Source organism: Parasteatoda tepidariorum, chromosome 7 (assembly GCF_982258835.1).
Source record: "Parasteatoda tepidariorum strain Cologne lab strain chromosome 7, Ptep-v5.0, whole genome shotgun sequence".
Lineage (NCBI taxonomy): Eukaryota > Metazoa > Arthropoda > Arachnida > Araneae > Theridiidae > Parasteatoda > Parasteatoda tepidariorum.
In genome coordinates, this window is record NC_141761.1 from 24,988,512 (window position 1) to 25,011,200 (window position 22,689).

The 22,689-nt window shown below is 30.9% G+C and overlaps 3 protein-coding genes across 4 annotated transcripts in view; 2 read left to right on the forward strand and 1 right to left on the reverse strand.

Annotated features, from left to right (window-relative positions):
• The window catches only part of LOC139426078 (QRFP-like peptide receptor), a 240,336-nt gene that overhangs the window by 188,005 nt on the left and 29,642 nt on the right, over nt 1–22,689 (forward strand). The gene's annotated exons all lie outside the window — the stretch shown is intronic.
• LOC147806960 (uncharacterized) lies at nt 5,172–5,567 on the forward strand. The gene is made up of 2 exons (XM_087168502.1): nt 5,172–5,329; nt 5,407–5,567. The coding sequence occupies exons 1-2, from the start codon at nt 5,185–5,187 to the stop codon at nt 5,565–5,567; spliced, it is 306 nt and encodes a 101-aa protein (XP_087024628.1). The 5' UTR covers nt 5,172–5,184.
• On the reverse strand, nt 5,348–22,067 carry LOC122271348 (uncharacterized). Its single transcript, XM_087167505.1, has 6 exons — nt 21,909–22,067; nt 19,468–19,595; nt 15,787–16,608; nt 11,087–11,119; nt 5,909–6,032; nt 5,348–5,820 (listed from the first exon to the last, which is right to left on the reverse strand). Exons 1-5 carry the CDS (start codon nt 21,968–21,970, stop codon nt 5,935–5,937), a joined length of 1,143 nt encoding a protein of 380 aa, XP_087023631.1. The 5' UTR covers nt 21,971–22,067; the 3' UTR covers nt 5,348–5,820; nt 5,909–5,934.

The following is a 22,689-nucleotide window of genomic DNA, read 5'->3' on the forward strand; positions in this document are numbered from 1 at the left end:
CTGTTCTGTAACTATTCTATTATAAGCCGTACTTGTCACCAGGTAAAGAAGAGTTTTTCATAAACAAATTTTGTCTGGGCTTAATTCTATTAAATTTCTCAGACTTTATTTAGTTATTTTTTCTGTTAGTTTTTGAAAACTGTTTCTGAAATAAAACTAAAATCATTTTTTAAGCTTTTAATGCACTTTAGAAAGATTTTGGAAGCACCGGTTTCTACAAATAGTATAATCATAGCAGATTAAGAAATATTCGAATTTGTTTTTTAACAGATAAATTCCCGTTTGTTATTTAACTGGTATTGTGTATCGATACTATGTATATTTTTATAATATTTTTTTTTTACAAATTATAGTTGAGTTTAAAATTGTTGTTGAATTCAGAGTGGAAAAAGCATCGAAAAAATGCATCACTTGCCGGTGGAGAAAAAAATTCATTTTTCTTCCTAAAATCACTCCTATTTCTTTAAAAAAAAAAAAAGCGGAAAGCTTGCAAAGGATAATAGTGAAGTGCTTTCAGGCGTTATTTATAATAATGTAACATAGCTATGTATCAAAAAAAAATTTAGATCTCAATGTTTACGATTAAACATCCTTTTTGGCTATAATTTTTTAACCAATCATAAAATAAATGTGTATGCTTTAAGGTTAGTTAATAGATGCCATTAATTTATATATAAAAATTTTTAATTTGATTATATATATTATTAATGAAATATAATTTTTACATCATTTTAAAAAATGCAATTTTTCATGGTAAAATACAAAATCTATGCGAAATCGGACGAATAGTTCCTGAGAAATCGAATTTTGAAAAAATCGTATTTTTGAAATTCAATTTCTCATGAACTATTCGACTAATTTCGCTCAAATTTAGTATTTTGACGCGTAAATTTGCATATTTTAAAATGATATTAAGATTGTCTACCTTATAATTTACATTTTTTTGACTGTTATTAAATAAAACAAAACAAAATAATAAATATTTTACTGAAAGTTATTTTTTTTCGTGTAATTATCTTTAAATTAATTTATTCTGTAATTGCGTGCAGCAATTTTTTCAATTTGCTTGCAAAGTTCTTGAGATATGGCGAAATACGCAAACAGTAAAAATTAACTTTAAGGGGTCCAAAATATGGAACACTTTCCTGATCAAACTATTGGGGAACCCCATTTCCCAGATTTCGGCTACCCCTTACATTTTGGGGGTCAGAAATTCAAATCCGTCGAAAAGAGTTGTGCATATTCATAGAAGGTATGTTTGTGTGACTGAGTTCGTTACTTAAAATATCGTCTGCAGTAATTGATTAGCATATTTTGAAGTCAACCCCTTTGTACCATTAAGATTGAGTCCTAAAAACGTAAAGATCCGATCATTAGATCAAAAGTTATTCAGGGGTGGTCTATTTTTTTTATTTTGCGCACTGTACATAACAACTAATTTGGCAAAAAGCCATCTGTAAAACTGTTTTCAAAAATTATGTTTCTTTTTATAGTAAAACTATAACACCTCCAGATTAATAATAGCTCCTACAGCAATAAAAAATTTTTAAAGCTATTAACATTCTAAAGATTTCGGACAAGAATGTTTCGGATAAAAACTATATGATATCAATTGAGTTATGTTTATCAAATAAAAGAGCATCGAGTTCCACAAAATGTAATCTAATACTATAAAAAATTTAAATGGATAACATTAATGTATTTGAGATTGTTGTAATAAATACGAAGGAGCGATCTGGGGTGCCCGTAATTAATTGAGTGGGAAAGTTATCAGATTCTAAGTTATAATCATGTAACGCTGACGACTAAATCAGATTCTTTGTGAATGCGGAACACTCTCTCTAAAATTTCTCGTTTTGACGAATTCTTTAAAACTGCAAAAACTTAATATTGTTTTTCACGTTTGAAATATTTAGAAAGAAATTATAATAATTTTTTCAATAGTCGGAGCCAGGTACTCGTTGATATAGATCGGAGATGTGTCGAATCTGGAGTTTATTTCAGAGGCAAGAAAATGTTTTTCCTTTCAATGCCATTATACAAAAATCTTTTTCGAACTTAGCTTTGAATTGAACAACAATCGGCTTGTGTCTGTCTTTGCGTGATGATTGCGCGCTATGCGCGGCAACAACTTTGCCTCCACTGTTCATATCCAAAGAGTTGAAATTGATCGTGAAATTTAAAATTTGAACTCAGTATTTGCTTTCTTTCTCTATTAATAAATTCCTATTTTTAATTGTGCTCTAAAAAGTAACAGCGTTTGATTAGATATAAAATTGAAGAATAATCTGATTTGAAGCAAAATATAATATTATAATTACTATTTGCTATATATGTTATTTAGAATGTATTATATTTATCAGGTAAAATATTTTCTGATGAGGACGTTTTTTCTAAGTTTCTACTATTTCGAAAGCAAATCGCATTTTAAATATTGGCAGCGTTATTTGATTCTAGGACTCAAAATTTACGCTGATCCAAGACCACTGTAATGTGGACTCAGACCACCATAAAATAATTAGTAGTGGTCGCTCATACCAGCAATGAATGAAAAGAATGGAATGCTGTTTTTCGAGTTTTGATTTTTTGGTTTTCTGTTTTGGTCAGAGATTTTTAAAAAAAAAAAAGCATATTTCATCATAATTTTGACATCACACAAATTCCAGTATTTCTAATTTGGACATCACACGAACTCTGTATTTCTAATTATCTTAATTTTTCCACATAAATCCACTTTATTTAGTTTAAAAAGACTATTAATAACAGATATATGGACCAGTGAAAGTATGTACAAACAAGTAGTATCCTTTAGTTACTGATGCTTCAGACCAGTGACTAATTTCTCTTTTCTATCCCTGATGCTGATTAAATATTTCAAATTTTGGCAACAAAATCTTTTAAATGACAGAAAATATGTAGTTTCATCTTTAATAGAATTAAAGGACTATGAAAGTTAATTATTTCTTCAAAAATTTTTTAATAAACTGTCAAATTTTTGAATTCAAGTAAAAATAAGAAAAAATATTTTTTTATCAAATTGTCTGTAAAAGTAGTGATATTTATGGTATATATTATTACCTTGAAAACTGTTCTAAATATAATCCGATATCAGAAATCCGATATGAGATAAAAGATGCAGTGGTATAAGGTGGATTTTAGTGAGTTCTCTTCTGTTATGCAACAGCAAATAAAAGTACAAAGTGTGCACTGGATAAAAGACTAGATTATCATGAATACAGCAGGTGTATTTACACTGTTCGAAGAATATATTCAAATGCATAGATCTCAGAACATTTGCTAAATGATAATTTATTTGCAGATCTCAGTATGTCAATATTTTATTTTCAGTAAGTCAATATTTTCTTCTGATGGTAGCTGCACAACGTTTAAAGCAATGATAAAATAATCTTCAGTAGAAAAAAAACTACAGGCTGAGTCTGTCATGGATCCAGGGGAAAAAAACTTTTCTAATTTCTTCCTATATTAAAATTAATCTGCTGCATTCCAAATTCCGCACGTAGCAATTAAAATATGAGCGTTCAAAAATTATTTGTTTTACTCAAAAATTTTTATTGAAATTCCTCCTTTATCGAGTATGTTCATAAAATCATTAAGACCTTTTGGTCGCAAATAGGAGTCATTTTTCTTTTTTGTAATCTTTTATTCATTTATGGTTTTCCATATTGTAACAGCTAATCCATAATTTAAAATCAGAGAGTAACATCAAATGTTAAGTTCGTAACAAGTTAATTTGCGTTTTTCATGATTATTAAAAGTCGCAATCCTTCCAAAATATTTTCGAAAATGTCCATAATCTCTTGGAAAAAATATATATTAAACAAACTTACCGTAACAGCTAAATTGTCCTTTAATAGTAAATTAGCTAGAACTTTGAGGGATTTTATCTTAAGCTCGTAGTTTCCAGCGCATTTTTGGCCTATCCTAATGTTTGCGACCTTTAATTCAATTAAGCTTGAATTTCAATTTAAGCTTGATTTCGTTTTCAATGGGAATTTAACAGACCATTGTGAGTTGAGTAAATTTTAGAATGGACTAATCAAGTCTTGAACAAAATTAAGACTATTTAACAAAACGAAAAACTTTATTGTAAGCAATGCATACAAAATTTTATTTCTACTTCGTATCTAGAAGCAGTTTAACAAAAACTTGAAAATAAATATGACTAATAATTAAGACTATTTAACAAAACGAAAAACTTTATTGTAAGCAATGCATACAAAAGTTTATTCTACTTCGTATATGTACATGGAGACGCAGTTTTGACAAAAAACTAGAAAATAAATATGCTACTATGTACAGAATCACAAAAAAAATAAGACTTCAATAAAAAATAATGACGTGTTCTTACAAATATTCCAATCCAGTTTGATGAATTAAATGATGAACGTAGAAGGAAAGTCTTTTTTTAAAAGCTGTTGTGTTTGTAACTAATCAATGTAAGTTACAAACAAAAAATAGTTTCTTGAATTAATAAATACACTCAATCTTATTCTTCATAAAATTAATATCCACTCTTCTTTGGTGGTGGAGGGGGGATATGATATTACAGGTGGCGGCTCATAAGGAGGAGGTGGTGGAGGGGGATCATAAGCTACTACAGGTGGTGGAGGTGGTGGGGGAGGAGAATATGGTGCTACAGGAGGGGGTTTATAAGGAGGTGGTGGAGGGGGTGGATAAGCTACTACAGGAGGAGGCTTATAAGGAGGTGGGTGGAGGGGGTGGATAAGCTACTACAGGAGGAGGTTTATAAGGAGGTGGAGGAGGAGGTGGTGGAGGGGGGTGGATAAGCTACTACAGGTGGTGGCTTGTAAGAAAGTGGTGGAGGAGGAGGATATGGTGCTACAGGTGGAGGTTTATAAGGAGGTGGTGGAGGAGGGGGTGGATAAGCTACTACAGGTGGTGGTTTGTAAGGAGGAGGAGGTGGTGGTTTGTAAGGAGGAGGGGGTGGTGGTGGAGGATAAGCTACTACAGGTGGTGGTTTGTAAAGAGGAGGGGGAGGGGGTGGAGGATAAGCTACTACAGGTGGTGGGTTTGTAAGGAGGAGGGGGTGGTGGTGGAGGTGGTGGTTGGTAAAGGGGGGAGGAGGGGGGTGGTTGGTAAGGGGGAGGGAGGTGGTGCTTTGTAAGGAAGAGGTGGTGGTGGTGGTGGGTGGAGGAGGAACATATGGAGGAGGAGGTGGCGGTGGTGGTGGAACATATGGAGGAGGTGGTGGCGGTGGAGGAGGAACGTAATGGAGGAGGTGGTGGTGGAGGAGGAGGAGGAATATATGGAGCAGGTGGCGGTGGAGGAGGAGGTACGTATGGAGGAGGTGGTGGAGGCTTTATATGGAGGAGGAGGGGCCCACATATGGAACAGGTCGTGGAGGAGGAGCAACATATGGGGGAGGTGGTGGAGGCTTATATGGAGGAGGAGGGGCCACATATGGAGCAGATGGTGGAGGGGGAGCAACATATGGAACAGGTGGGGGAGGAGGGATATATGGCGGGGGTGGAGGTGGGACATATGGAGGAGGTGGAGCTACATACGGAGGAGGAGGTGGTTTGTAAGGAGGAGGTGGTGGAGGTGGAAGGTAAGGAGCAGGGGGCTTGTATGGTGGAGGTGGTGGTGGAAGATAAGGAAGAGGGGGTGGAGGAGCATAACAAGCTGCTAACTTAGCCTTAATCACTTGTTCTGTCCACGTAATCTCCTGGTGCAATCGGAAGAATAACAAACTTGATCCGAAAGTAAAATTTTGCTAAATAAGTATCCTTCTTTGACCAATGCCGCAGGAGTTTGCCAGTGCCAAGTACGTGTGTGATGCTATAATAAAGAGTCACATTTTATTAATGGTTTTTGTTCGAAAGATATACTAACAAGAAAAGGTTTTTTTTTATCTCATTTTAGTTACCTTTTAAATCACATGCGCAACTATCCTTAATAACAAAGCGCAGTAGTTTTTCTCACTAGCTTTAAATCAATATTACCAAAGCCACCCAAAACACCAAGTTTTCCACAAAGTGCACCATAGGAAGCTAAAAGAAAAAGAATCTGTAAAATTAAACTTGAAAAAATATATTTTTTAAATCAACTCATTTTCAATGTTTATTGTTTAAATGCAGCTAAAAAAACGCATAATTTCATTTTTTTTCTCGCAATTCCTTTTCATGATTTGATCTTTGTAAAGAAAAGGTTTAACCTCCCAATCTAGAAAATTTGATCTTTTTTAATTGAAGATTAAAGTTCACAAGGAACTAAAGGAGTGGGGGGTATCTCCTTGTTTAAAACAATATAGTCTTATAATTTTCCATCAAAATTTACTTTTAACTTTTCATCTCTTGTATTCAAGTCTTAACCTTCCTGTCAATGTAATTTTGTCTCCTCTAACCAAAGGTCTACATTTAAAAGGAGCTAAAAAAGATGGGGGGGGAGAATATTTATATTTTAAACATCATAGTTTAGTAGTTTTATGTTGAAATTCTGATTATGTTTTCTAACGGATGATCCAAATTACTCTGATGGAGAAAAAAATCTCAACACCAAGAAGAAGTTGTGCTAAATAAACTAAATTTAATAGGCTTGTTTATATAACTGAAAGATGATGTCTATTCAAATTCAACGCTTGGTACATAAGTTTGGTGCTAGTAGCGAAACTGTGACCGTGCAAACAGAGTTACTTTAAATACGTGTTCTACAGTTCGTAAGCGTTATTTTTCGTTGAGTTCTGACATAGTTATTTGAGAATGTCTCTAAAAAGACGAAAAAGAAATTGTCAACAGCTCACTGATTTTGAAAGTGGTCCTGCAATAGGACTGCGAGAAGGTGGATATTCTTACCGCGATATTGCAGAAGGACTAGGGGGAAATGTATCCACTGTACATGATTTTATATAATTTTTTTTTAACCGCCGTTGAACAAACGACCCAATTTTTGGGTTTGCGACTGCTAGAGTTCAACTCCGTAACCTTGTAATTTTAAACCTAATCCAGAAGACAAAGAAATTCTTATTATTTCATTATATATGTTAATTAAATATGTTACTTAAGCAAACAACGCATTGCCGAAATTTCATTACTCTACAATAATTTTTTCTCTGTGTAGGGATTTTTTTTTTCCATCAGTGAATTAAGAAGTTTAAAAAATTGGAAAATACTTCCATTTTTTAAAAAGTAATATCTAATAACTTCCATATAAGCTATAACTATTGTATTCCGATTTTTTAATGTTGATCTGAATCGTACCACTTTTTTCATTTGAATTTTTGTCAAAAAAAAAGTAACAAAAAAGATGTCAAAAATAGCCAAGAAGCAAATCAATGAAAAATACGGGAGTTTAAGTGTTTCCAAACGTCTATTTAAATATCTATATCGAAATTTTCAAAAATACAAAAACTGAAGAGATATAAAAAACTGTTTTCAATACGAACTGTTATATGATATAAGGTAATCATTATAGATTGTTAACAAGTAAAATTACTTCACATTTATTAATTCTTAGTGCATCGTAGCACTAAGTTTAACTATTTTTTCTTAAAGCAGTTAATTATGTTTAAAATACAGGCTTCCTTTTATTTATCTATATATTGGTTGAGAAGAATAAAACAGGGAACTTAAATTGCGCGGAAGTTACTTTGGCATTTCAGGCAGACAAACTCTGAATTACACTTTACTAGATAAGAAGTCCTACCATATTGGCTTGTCATTGTTGTTTAATTCACGGCGACTGTGTAGATAAGTTTGTTTTACTAATGTCAACTCGGAGGTTTTTAAGCTATCCTTACTTATTGGTCATCAGAGTTGTAAAAATTCTTTCTACTTCAGCTTATTATGCGTCTACTTAAGATTTATGCCCTAACTAAAAATAAGGACTTCGGCCGATATATATATATATATATATATATATATACCCGAAGAGCCACTACATTATGACCACCCGGCTAATAACATGTAGGACCACCTTTAGCCCTCAAAATTGCTAGCACCCGCGGTGGCACTGATTCCACAAGGTGCTGATAGGTAGTCTGAGGTATCTGGTACCAAGAGCTCACCAACTGGTCCTGAGGGGGTAGCGTGGCAGCATGAATTTGTTTTTCCAAGTGGGACCACAAATGCTCTATTGGATTAAGGTCAGGTGAATTTGGGGGCCAATACATGACTTGAAAGTCACTGGAATGTTCCTCGACGATTCGACCCTTATGACATGGTGCATTATCCTGTTGGTAAACACCATTCCCCGCAGAAAAACTGTTGCCATGAATGGGTGAACCTGGTCTGCAACTATGTTCAAGTAGCTTACAGACATCAGGGAATGTTCTATGAGGATTATGGGTCCTAATGTGCCCTATGAAAACATTTTTCCTGGGAGAGAAACCGTGGAAACCTGGGCGAGGCCATTGTTATTGATGGAGGGTGGTCATAATGTAATGGCTATATATATATATATATATATATATATATATATATATATATATATATATATATATATATATATATATATATATATATATATATATATATATATATATATATATATATATATATATATATATATATGAAAGTACTAGTAATTCACCGGTAATTCGGATATTTCTCTATCTATTGGCAGCACTATAATTATTTTATATTTATCATTACAATCATTTCATCCCTTCGTTAGATTGTTTTAAGTAGTATAAATAGTTAATTATAAGGTGGATTTATTTTTGCAGAAATAAAAACATAAGTAATTACTTAATTCCGAAGTAATTACTTAAATTTATTTTTGATCCGCTCTAAAATAGCTGTAGAATTTTTAAACATAAAATGTGCTGTTGTGCAGCATACTTTCTTACCAATCATTGATGACGGAACTTTACTTTTTCGTTAAAGAAATAGTTAAGGTATATTATGTGATACTCAAGCTTTGAATCGAAAGGTGCGTAAGGAAGTAGTAAAGCACGTAATAGAGCATTGGGATGAATTTTCTACTTTTTTCCTCCTCACCATAGAGATGAGAATAATTTTAATACTTCTTACTACTCCAGAATGTCCCAAACTCATGGTGGTTCATGTGACTTATGGTTGCTGGTCAGATTTTAAATTACTGAAATTCAATACATAAGGAACATTGACAGGATAGCTCTTGAAAATAGTCAAAATTGAAATCAAAATACTTGCGCGTGAGGAAAGCTGCGAGCAGCAGATAAAGGTGAAAAAGTTGATTAATATATTGGTTAAAACTAATTAAAGTCTCAGAATTCGAAGGAGGGTTTGAAGAATATTCAGATGCAGCTGTTCTGTGCTCTGCTGAGTTACCATTAAAATTTATATATCGTGCAAGATATTTTGACCAAACTGGTTGCTGAAGGTGGATGGCATTTATATATTTCATAAACAATGATTTTTCTTTCATTGACTTTTAAGTGAAAAAAATAACGGAGAATAAGAAAAGCAACCACTGGGGTTGGTGAGCGGAAAGAACAGGGAGAGAAGCCTCCTAGTCTTAATCAAAATTGTAACATTACTTATTATATGTGTAGCCATAGATTAGAAGTGTAAATTTGATATTTGAGAAGTAAAATCACCTTTAACCAATGCATAATTTGCCTTTACTAAAGCTGAATTATAATTGGTGCCAGGTCAAGTTTCACAAATTATCGAGTAAAACCAAGGATCAATGCTCCCTTTGTTTGATATAAACTCATATGATGAATTTAATAAAACTGTTTACCGTAAAGGATTGAGTATTCAACGATATCTGTGGTAGTTTTTTTACTTCAGGGATTGATGTGAGTGACTTTTCTTCTAATTCTTACAAAAAGAAATTAAGAAAAAAGAGTTGCAAAGCTAAAAAATATATAATAAAATGTGCTTTCTAACTCAGATATTATATTTTCATAATGATTGTGTGAATTAATTTTTATTCGTTGAAATTTAAGTTCGTGTAATTTTTCCATAACCTCAGGAAGAATGATCCAGACTGTCCACTGTATGACTACAGTGTTAGGCTGTTGTTGTTTTTTAATTATTTAACGAGTTTTCATCATTTATCAACTACAGCAGTTTTATGGTGACAATTATAGGGTAAAATTTAACACAGTGACAAACAGCCTTTATTATCATGAATTTTTAATCTTCTAATACTTGTCATATAACCAATTTGGCAATTCCATCCGAATAAGGCTTATAGTCTTTACCAAATTAAAATTTTCTGTTTTGCTTATTTGTGCTGCTAGAAAGATTAACATTCAAAAAGTATTTATGTGTTTTCATTACTTACTTAAATAATAGTTTGATATAAAACTGCGCACTGTCAAAAAATACATTAAAATTAATACAAAAAGAAAAGAAATCGCAAAACACTAGTAGTGATAAAAAAAAATTTAATTATCTCTTTTGCCATACAAATCAATGCCTTGTTTTTTCAAAGTAACTAAAAAAATAAGCAAGAATTTAACGGTTTTCTTAAAATATCAAATTAAAATATTATGGAAACTGCATTACTTACCATAAGTTAGCATTCATTGGTTGAGGAACAATCGAATTATTAAATTACAACAAAATTAACCAAAATTGCTATAGTTCAATGAATGATTGTAAATTGTTATGCTTTAATAAATTGCAATGCTTGAACCAAAATGAATCGGTTTTGAATCTTATTTTCAATAAATTGCAAAACATATATTGACATGCGAAGGAAGAAAACGATACAAGATAGCTGTTTTTACTGTCCGAACAAAGAAGAAAGGAGTTTCTAATAATTTTCTACGTTTCCACTCAAAATGATTTTGAAGATTTCAGTCTCACTTTCCTCAATAGTTATTAATTAGGTATCGATAGGGGATTTTCCTTCCTTAAAACTGAAGATTTTGACGCGGGTTCTATAAATACATATTGAAGACGTTCACATATCTATGTATAAGACATTCGTTTTTCGCTTCTTTTTTTTTTTTTTTTTTGTTTTTTTTTTTTTTTTTTTTTTTTTGCTTTATTTCAGCATACTATTTCTCGGATTCATTTATCACAATTGGCAAAGGACTATTTAAACCAAGAGGCAAAGGACTATTTGACAAAGGAGTATAAAAACAAGGACTAAGTAAACCAAGACTTACCAGTCGGAGGTGTCAATAAAACCACTTTCAGACCTGAAAAGAAATAATTACTAATTATGTACCCATGCATTTTCAGGCAATTTTGAAACTTTGAGTAATATATATATATATATATATATATATATATATATATATATATATATATATATATATATATATATATATGTAATAAACAGGTTTATTTAAATGTAGGCTGGTATTGCTAACAGTTCACGTCCACACTTCCTATGGGAGGGGAATGGACAAGACTTCTGACAATTCCTGAACAGCTTATCAAGATTAAATCACGATGAAAAGGAGGACACACAAAACTATGCGTTCTTACGTTTTATACCAACATAGATTTGAGGTAAAAAGGCACATTTCGTACATTCCTTGTAACCTTACGCATTAAGGAAAATCATTTCTGCTTCCTTATATGGAATTGAAAAAGGGAACGATTCTAAAAATAACTCTTCCTTTGAAATATAAATCTATTTATATTTCAATGGTATGTTTTCAGCCTTGAATTCCCAAAATAGAATCTCTCTACGCTTATTCTTTAACAAAGACATTTTATGAAAACGAAAGAGATTTAATTCTTTTATTAATACAAAAGTATTTACTTTTTGTATTATATATATATATATATATATATATATATATATATATATATATATATATATATATATATATATATATATATATATATATATATATATATATATATATATATATATATTATTGCACTCGCTATAACCCCGTTCTTCGCCCGGTTTGAATAAAAAAAATCAATCAGTACTTGGACACACTACGAAATCATGCACAGATTTGCCAGCACAGCATAATTGAAGAGTTAAGTGAAAGAACCAGGTAAGTGACATTTTTAGGGATATTTATGAATCAATGAAAAAACATAAATCGGTTGCATCAATGTGGGTATGTTTAATGCAACAAAAAAATTTTTTACTTTCACTTTAATCTTTTTAACTTTATTAATCCACATTAGTTTTTGGTATGCTTGCACGATTTTTATTTTAAAATTAGGCAGCAGTAAATAAATTAGTCTTCTAATAAATCGGTAAGTTTAATAATTCGGAGACCACTTTTTTCATCGTAGCCTGATTATAACCTATCTGAATATGTCACTTATATGGTTCTTCCACTAAGCTCTTTATTCCATAATGCTAAAAAAACTTACAGTTTTTTGTTTATTATTATTTGTTGCTCCTCAGTGTAACTTTACATTATTATATTAAGCAACACATAAGTTTTGTATTTCATCCCATCAGAATAGACATTGACTGTATTTAGCATCTCGTGGAGTGATGATATAGCTCACAGTTAACTGATATCAGGCAAAATTTATCACTATTAAGTAAATTTATCTGGTACCTTCCAAAACCCCTTTCAAATGGCCGTAAGACACATATTTCCATAGTATCGATATTAAAACTACTTAGTATTGGTACCGTTTTAATAATCAGCAAATATATCAATATAATACTTTATACCTATATTAATGTATTTAGTACTTTCTGCATAAACTCTCAACATTTGAGTTTTGTGCGAAATACATTTTTCGGTGATAGCAAACTAAAACCGAAATTTTAAAAACATATAGAATTCTTGAAAGACCTTGATAGAAACTTTGGAGCATGATTATTTTTCTATCTTTCCTATAATTTATAGTTAAAATTATTTATAAGTAGTGGTGGAGAAAAGTTCTTTCATTTCTAATTTATTAAAACATTAATTCACTATCTTTGCTACCACTGAAACCATTTGCTACCTATTTGAAAGGGACATTGGAAGGTACCAGATAAATTTACTTAATAGTGGCATATATATATATATATATATATATATATATATATATATATATATATATATATATATATATATATATATATATATATATATATATATATATATATATAAAGTTCAAAATGAAGAATAAAACAAAGAAAAATTAAAGACATATGAAAAAGGGGGAAATAATAAGTAAAAAAATAACAGACAACAGTTTAAAGAAAGGAGAAAAAAAAGGATGAAATTTTATTTAAAAAACCGGAAAAACCGGATCCTTTTTTCTTTTTGAAGACAATAGTTTAAAAAAAAAAAAAGGATGAAATTTTATTTAAAAAACCGGAAAAACCGGATCCTTTTTTCTTTTTGAGGACAACAGTTTAAAAAAAAAAAAAGGATGAAATTTTATTTAAAAAACCGGAAAAACCGGATCCTTTTTTCTTTTTGAAGACAACAATTAAAAAGAAAAAAAAAAAAAAAAAAAACGATGAAATTTTATTTAAGAAACCGGAAAAACCGGATCCTTTTTTTCTTTTTGAAGACAACAGTTTAAAAAAAAAAAAGGAGGAAATTTTATTTAAAAAACCGGAAAAACCGGATCCTTTTTTCTTTTTGAAGACAACAGTTTAAAAAAAAAAAAAAAAAAAAAAAAAAGGGATGAAATTTTATTTAAAAACCGGAAGAACCGGATCCTTTTTTTTTTTTTTTGAACGTTTGTTGTTTTTTGAATGTTTGTTATTTTTTTACTTATTATTTCCCCCTTTTTCATATGTCTTTAATTTTTCTTTGTTTTATTCTTCATTTTGAACTTATCTAATGGGTTCTGTTTACTTGCAGCTTAAGCGCAATAAATGAAACTCGTGATTGTTTTTCTTAACTTTCTTCGTGTTTTCTTGTATTTATATATATATATATATATATATATATATATATATATATATATATTTGGGTGGCTTTTTAACTTCTTGAAAGTTTAGATCCTTCTCCCTTATCCTGTTTCAATCAACAAAAAACAATTTGTGTAGAATTTAATTGGACAACTGCAAGACTAGCCAACAATGAAATATTGTAATTTTCTTCCAAACAGCCAATTTTCATTAATATTTGTTTCTTTTGTTATTTTATTTTCTGAAAATTTTTTATTGTGAATGATTTTTATTCGTGACTTTTGTTTTAGAGTCCTTCTCTCTATGACTTTTTACGTTTTTCCGTTAAAGAATGGTTAAGTGACAAATCTGACTAATGTTATGTGGGCAACACGCAAAGATGAAAAAGAAATAAATCATCGAAAGAGTTATATTTTTAACTAAGTTTTTTTTCCTAAACTATGAGTCCTTTTTTCTTTTTTAAATCATGCAACAAAAAAGTTTTAAAAATTTTCCACTTCCAAATTTTTTTTGTGACAATTTGTGAAGATAATGCACAAATTGTGAAGATCTACAAAATTACGATAGAATGTGTAAACATGAGCAACATTTGTGAATTATTGTTTGCACAATACTCTAATACGAGAATATAATTTTATTCTCTGAAAACATGAAAATAAAAAACTATATATTTAACAGATTGTTGCTAAACACAGTCAAGGACACTTAATTACTGCTTAATTCAATCAGTTCATTTTTTTTATTTAAAAAGAGTTTTCATCCTGGTTTGCTTATTAAAATTGTGTAAATTATTTTAAAAAAATTATAATTTTAAAATTCTTCAGAAACTGTTTGAGCTTTGAACCGATTGTGGGTCGTTTTGTGATTGTCCGATTCAAGTTGAGCTTTGAACAATGTTTTTTTTTATTATTATTATTTTGTCGGGAGCGAAAAGCAATATTTCAAATAGCATATCTATGGGTCATACTGATACGGTGCGCCGCAAAACAGTTTAAGAACACATAAAAATAATTTTTATAATTTTTCTAAAAATCATCTTTCGTCACCACAATCATGATTTATAACTCTTACCTCAGCAAATATCTAGCTTTGAGTAATTTACTTAAGCTAAGATTTCTGAAATAGACATCTTTACTAATCTTTCCAAAAATTTCTTCATACATGGACTGCTTTCATTGTGAATAAAATTTAAAAGTAACACCAAGGATTCATAATGAAAGCTGAAAAGTTTACAGCTTTCTTTGGCGTTGCTTGTTAAATATCTGAATTTATTTTCTGCTTTGTCTAAAATTTTGGAAAAGGGAAATTTTAATTTTTTTATTTTTCTGTTTCAAGTTCTTAACAATTTTAATACAAATATCGTCGTCAGAATATAATTGATGTCTTTTTATATTTATGCTACTTAATTTTATATTTAATAAAAAGTCAGCCTCAAAGTTTTTATTTTCCAAAATTGATGATTCACATAACTTAAAGGGTTGGGAAACGCTGTTTTAAAATTTCTATTTTAATATTTAATGTTAACAGTTCGATATAAAGTATTCATTTTTTAATTGTTTTGAGTCCTTCTCGAAAGTATATTTTCGTATTATCCAGTTAGTTTGCTAAATTATTTAAAAATTGAATTTTTTTTTGTGGGATTGCTAATATTATGACAAAGCTACACTACATAGCTATTTTAATTAATTAACGTGAATTTTAAAAACTATTCTTTCATTTTATCATTTTTGTTTTTAATTTACTTACGTCAGACAGCTGTATCTGATTTAAATAAAGATTTTTCTGTAATTTTTTTTTATTTATTTATTTATTTATTTATTTATTTATTTATTTATTTTTATATTTGACTTCAACTATTCCATACGATGGAACAAAAATGAATAATAAAAAGACATAATATATTTTTAAATTTCAGCAGAGAAAAAAAAAGCAATAATGAAAATTACTGCTCACGTTCTCATAACAGATATTCAGACATATTATGAGTGAAGAAAAGTTTATTATTTAATAACCATGAAAGCTTACCCACGGCAAATGGACATATATCAGCAGGCAATTGACTTAAAGCATATAAACAGGCTGGACAAGTTGGTGGTGGAGCAGGGCACGTAGGCGGAGGTGGAGGTTGGACATATGGAATAGGAGGTGGAGGAGCTACATACGGTGCAACTGGTGGATGTATATATGGTTTAGGTGGAGGTACATATGGCTTAGGTGGAGGTATATATGGCTTAGGTGGAGCTATATATGTCTGAGGCGGAGGTGGTGGTGGTACATAAGGTGGCGCTGGTGGCACATAAGGTGGTGGTGCTGGTGGAACATATGGTTTGGGAGGAGGTGGCGGTGGAGGAGGTGGTGGTGGTACATAAGGTGGCGCTGGAGGCACATAAGGTGGTGGTGCTGGTGGAACATATGGTTTGGGAGGAGGTGGCGGTGGAGGAGGTGGTGGTGGTACATAAGGTGGCGCTGGAGGCACATAAGGTGGTGGTGCTGGTGGAACATATGGTTTGGGTGGAGGTGGCGGTGGAGGAGGTGGTGGTGGTACATAAGGTGGTGCTGGAGGTACATAAGGTGGTGGTGCTGGTGGAACATATGGTTTGGGAGGAGGTGGTGGTGCTACATAAGGTAGCGCTGGAGGAACATAAGGTGGTGGTGCTGCTGGAACGTATGGCTTGGGAGGAGGTGGCGGTGCATATGGGGGAGGAGGACCATAAGATGCTAAGGGTAGTACATATATGTATGGAGGATATTGTCTTCTTTGACGGTCTTTTCCGATTAAGTTATCTGATACAGCAGACGTTCCATTAATGAAATCTAAATCTATGATTTCTGTAGTTTTAGGAGTTGCTAAAAAAAATTAAAATCTCTTTCTCAATTCATTCATAATTTAGGAACTTTCAACAAGGTTTAAAAACTGAATTTAATAAAGTTATAGATAGTTTGTTTGACATGTTTTACTGATTCCAATAGCATGTGACTTTGCAATGACGTAAAACAACGCAGCAGGGTGTGAATAAAAAATAAAATCGCCATCAAAATTACATTTTACCCATAAAAAACCTAGAAATGAGACCTAACGACCAAACTAAGTTTTTCTACGAAATATTGGAATCGGGTTTGACAGATTTTTATAATTTATGTAACTTTATCTGATATCTAAAGCATTTGATTCAATTATTTCGAAATTTCATGATGATGTGAATAGTTTAGAAATTTCTTTATTAAGTAAAAACTAAATTTAAACTTAATAGTAATACTTCAGTTCTAAAAAATATTCCATAAATATAATAATTAGTAGATTAATAACACAAAACTTCGGAATTAATAATCCTTATTTCTTATTAACAATGCTTTAATCTCAGAATATCATTTTAAAAACTGAAATCAAAGAAAAATTAACTAATAACGTTACTTAGCCCGGTTCTTCCACTATGTTCTTCAATCAGAGAAGTTATTTTCTCACAAACTGATAGATTGTTTTCTATTTTAATGGATACCTAAGGGGCCGTTCAAAAAGTACGTACAGAAAAATGGAGAAATTTTAACCCCTCCCCCCCCCCTTTGAGTACGTACATTTTATTTGTCTACCCCCCTTTTTCATAAAAATTAAAATAATTATGTTTTAAATGAAATTAAATATTTATTATGTATAATGTTACATACATATTATTGTTACATATGTATAATACATGTGTAGGAAAAAGTTAAATTTAAATTTGGTGTATGCTTATAATGTACGTACTTTGTATAATACCCCCTCTCCTCATCGTACAAAACCGTATAAAATAGCAAATCCCCTCCCCTTCGGGATGTACCCACTTTTTGAACGGCCCCTAAGATCATCATGAATGAATCTTTTATTTATTCATCTTGTCATCAGAATTGATTCTGACAATTAGAATTTGCAAATTATGAATTTTAAATTATCCACACTTTCTATAGGAACAACAAATTTATTTAACAAATTGTAGGTGTAAAAAGTGTGAACGATTTGAAACTAGTTACTCAAATGTCACTTGCCAACCAAGTTATTTATTTATAAACAATGCTCTAAATAAGGAAGAATGACCCTGAATAATTTTTATTCTAGTGGTCGGATTTTCACGAACTAAGTGCCGATCATAATAATTCAAATGGTCGAACTAAAATATGCTAAGTAGTTAGTGAAAACTATCATTCTGCTACAAAATCAGACATAAAAACGTTCTTTCTCTGAATAAACATGCTTTTTTTAAACGGCTTTGATTTTTGATTAAATTGGGGGCAACCTTTGTTATTTTATTATTATTATATCATTATTATTACTTTATTATTATCAGTTTATTATTATTATTTAGTATTTTGTTGATAATTGTTTAAAATCTTTAGAAATGAAATAATTAAAGATTCGCAATTTTTACATTTTAAACTATTCGACTGCAAATGACAAAATATGAAATTAAAACAAAATCGGTCGAATAGTGCTTGAGAAATGGAACTTTTAAAATACGAATTTTGTAAGAAATGCTAACTCAATCTAATGTTAATTAGCAGAACTAACTATTCAACCGTTTCACTCAAATTTTGTATTTAATCGTTTAAAACTGTGTAAAAATCTGTACTCCTTTTTCCCCATATTAAATAAAATAATAAAAATTTATAAAAACAAGCATTTATGAAAAATTTTTGAATTTGACGGGTTACAAGAAGAAGAAAAATTTCGTATGGATAATTTATTTATAACCGGAGCAGCCGACCCAATTTTTAGTTTACAACTACCAATATTCAACTCCGTAGCCTTATAATTTTTGACCCAATCCAGAAGACAAGAGAACTACTGGATTAATGATTGGAAGAAATTTCAGTTCGCCTCGGACTTTTTGATGAAATTAATCCGCATTTGCGCAATTGCAGGAAAACGACGAAAACCTCTCACTGCTAGCCTGACGTCTGGGGGACTTTCCGTCTACCCTTGAGGATATTTCGTACGTCAGCACTGTGGCCGGTGGGAACCGGGTGCGGAGTTCTTATAGACCTACCATTGTCTGGTTTCGAACCCGTCACTTCAGTGAAATGCGTGTGCTTTATTCGAGCCCCCACAGCCCTATCATGGATATTTCAAAAATAATTCATTAATTTTTATTTTTTTGATAAAAAAATATGTAAGAGCCACTTTTAAACTCAGGGCAGCGTTGGAGAAATTAAGTAGAATAACAATCGGTACCTAATTTTTTAAAAAAAGCTGTGACATTTTTTTAGAATACACTGAGCATCATTTTCATGATTAACATAAATAGCACAGCTTAATGATCAGCAAAACTTTAACAGTTATGAATTAATTGTTATCCCAACAGTTATAAATAGAACCCCTGAATTAGACAGGCCGACTTATCATTCATTTTGGGAGTAAAAAGAGCTAACATAAGCACATAACATAACTAATACTAACATAACGTTAACTTGCGAACTTGTTTGCTCCAATATTGCTTGATAGGTCAGCTCCGATAGTATAGGAGCCTTGGATATAAAAATAGACTATTATTACCAAAATATGACGTTAGATACTTTGAAGTACAACCTTAACTAACATTGTTCAAATGTATGGAATTTCAGCACTTATGTAGAAAACTCAATTTTTTTGAACTACCTAAAATTATGCTAAAAATGGGCATTCTCTCTTTTAAATTTATGAAGCAAAATTTGATGTGAAAAAATACGAGTTCTTACCATTATCATTTTTTGTTGTAATACTTATTTCAGAAGTCGTAGACTCCATAGTACTACTATCTATAGAAATTTCGTTATCCTTGATCTTTGCATCTTTGATGTCGTCATCAAGCACTTTCGTCGATAGTCTGAAAAATTTATTGTAAGTTGATATCAACAGAGTGAAATTACTCACAAGGGAAACTAGGGAAGTGTGACTCGTCAATTTTGAAATAAACTAGTAGGATGTATGCCTTATGAAGAATAATTTTAGGGGGCAACATTCGTTTCGGCCCATAGAGGGTCCTATTAGAGATAAAAAATAATTAAGTATGTAGAAAAGTCGGTATTTCATTACTTCAATGCAGACTGTTAGTTATTGTAATTATCTCATACTCCAATTAATTTTGTGCTACTTTCACGTACTATATAATGCATATTTATTGTCAAAATGGTTTCGAAAATTTTATATATCTGTAGTTTTTCTGAAAAAAAAATTAAAAAAATTGGCATTTTTAAAAAAAAAAAAATTTGGCATCAAATTTTTTGAATTCTGTTTTTCAAAAAATTTTCCAATATTAAAACTAGTAAACAGTAATAAATTTCATTTATATGAGAGTCGAAATATAATACGCATTTTCCCAAACTGATGGAATTTTTTCATATTTAATGTGTATCCAAAAATGTGATATATAAAAAAAAAATTTTTTTTTTTCATATTGTTAGATCTTGCAAAAAAATCTGAAATAATTTATGTGATTGCATAAAATTAAATTGCATTTATAAAAATCAGTTTGGGAAAATGCGTATTAAATTTCGACTCTCATATAAATGAAATTTATTACTGTTTACTAGTTTTAATATTGGAAAATTGTTTGAAAAAAAAAATTTAAAAAATTTGTTGCCAAATTTTTTTTTTTTAAAATGCCAATTTTTTTTTCTGAAAAACTACAGATATATAAAATTTTCGAAATCAATTTTGACAATAAATATGCATTATATAGTACGTGAAAGTACCATAAAATTAATTGGAGTATAAGATAATTACAATAACTAATAGTCTGCATTGAAGTAATGAAATACCGATTTTTCTACATACTTAATTATTTTTTATCACTCATAGGACCCTCTATGGGCCTAAACGAATGTTGCCCCCTAAAATTATTCCTCATAAGGCATACATCCCACTAGTTTATTTCAAAATTGGCGAGTCACACTTCCCTAGTTTCCCTTGTCAGTGCATTACGTATTTCTCAAATAAAAACAAAATTTAGATCTGAAGATCTCGTGATTCGATTAAAGAACTAACGCTTTCCGCTTTGCAAATAATTTCGTTTGCAGAATTCACACTTCTTTTTTTATTCTTGCGGGATTAGACAAATGTGAAAGTTACAAATCTAGGAATTTTGTTTGCAAAACTGACTGTTTTGTAAGAGAGTGTTTTGACAGATATGAACTTTAGAAATCTTAGAAAGTTATTGCAAGTTATTTTAAACACTCTTCACGCCTATTTAGATAGAGAATTTAAACCTAATATTTAAATAGTCTCATAATAAGCTTAATCTCATTATATTCTTTTTGGCGGTAAATCCTGGATGGTATCAATGGCGATGCAATTTAACCCCAGTGTGGAACTGTAAAGGGTACTTTTTATTTTTTGCTTGACTAATATCCGTTTGAAACTTCTAAAAATTCAAGCTTATAATTCTTTTTCCGCTATCTCCCCAAAAATCATCTATTACAATTGAAAGTGTATGAAAAACCTACTGAATTACTCAAAATTTGTAAGCAATATCAAAAATGCAGTACTGTAAGTAAAATCTACAACACTATGTAGCGGTTTTACTTCGAAACGATGCAAGGCAGGCCACACACTGAGGGAGCGAGCGATAAGTAAGAGGCACACGAGAGGCATATTATCATACTCTTGTATTAGCAAGCGCACATCACCTTTGCTCATCCTAATGCAAAAGTATAGTAATTAGTTGCCTGTATGCGTCTTTCCTACCACTTGCTTCCTCCGTGAGTGGCCTGCCTAATTCGCTGATATGTGCTCTTTTCTGGAGTTCAAAGGTACATTGGAGCAACGCAAAAAAAAGTAAACAAACCATTATCATCTATTCCCTATTCTGATTACATCGAAGTAAACTTGGCGCATGCGCAGAAGCATAAAAGACCTTAGGTTATGAAAATATCTAACTATAAGCAATTAGTTATCCTAATCAGAATACAACAGTAGAGCTTCATTTTCCTCTTTGACTAACTGGTGGGTAAAAATCTCCCCAACTTACGATAGTTAAAAGAATAAACTATAATTTTCCAATATTTTATGAAGAATTTATGAAAAGTTGAAAACAATTGCTATTTTTTAATAACAAAGGATACTGTAAAGCAAGATATCGCACGTAGTGTATCTGATTTAAAAATAAAAAAATTATATAAGATGCCAAAAAAAAACTTACCCTTGTGTGCCGCTAAAAAGGCACAAGCAGGCCAAGAGGCAAGATATAAATTTAAGCCTCATTTTCCTGTCTTCTAAAATTAGAAAGCCATCTGAAATAAAATAAGTTTGCCCAAAAGTTGGGCCAGATGAAACGCGATTGTCGCGCTAATAAATGACGGAATAACTTCCTAGTTCCTTATATAACGTACAAACTCCTGAATATTAATCGTTTACAAAATATAAACCTGATTTTACGAATAAATTCGCATCATCAGCTATTTCTTTTAGAACCAGCCTTGTTTGTAAACAATAAACACGGGAAGAGTTTTGTAAATGCTTCACATGTCGAAAGTAAGTTTATTGTTTTTCCCTCGATGTGCATTTTTTTCAACTCTATTTTGTTACATCTTGTCATTTTTTAAGCTTTTGTTTATAATATTCAAAACATCAGACGTCAGAAATAAGCAGATAGGGACCTCTAATTCATTGAATGCCAGACAAACAATAATAAGATGAAACATAAGGAAATCTTTTTCCAGGAACTGTTAAGAAACAATAACTTTCCACGAAATATTGAAATTTCGAGTGAATTTCAAATTTTAAACGAATTTATGTATGTTGGGTTTCATTCTAAAAGAATTTTAGCACATCTTCCTAGTTTTTAAACAGAATAGAAAATTTTTAAAAAAATTCTTCGTAACAGTTTTTTGTAACTCTAAAGTGCTTTTAATGCAAAAATAATTTTAAAATGAATGTTTTTTAATTTACAACAAAATAACTTCAATTCAATACTAATTTGG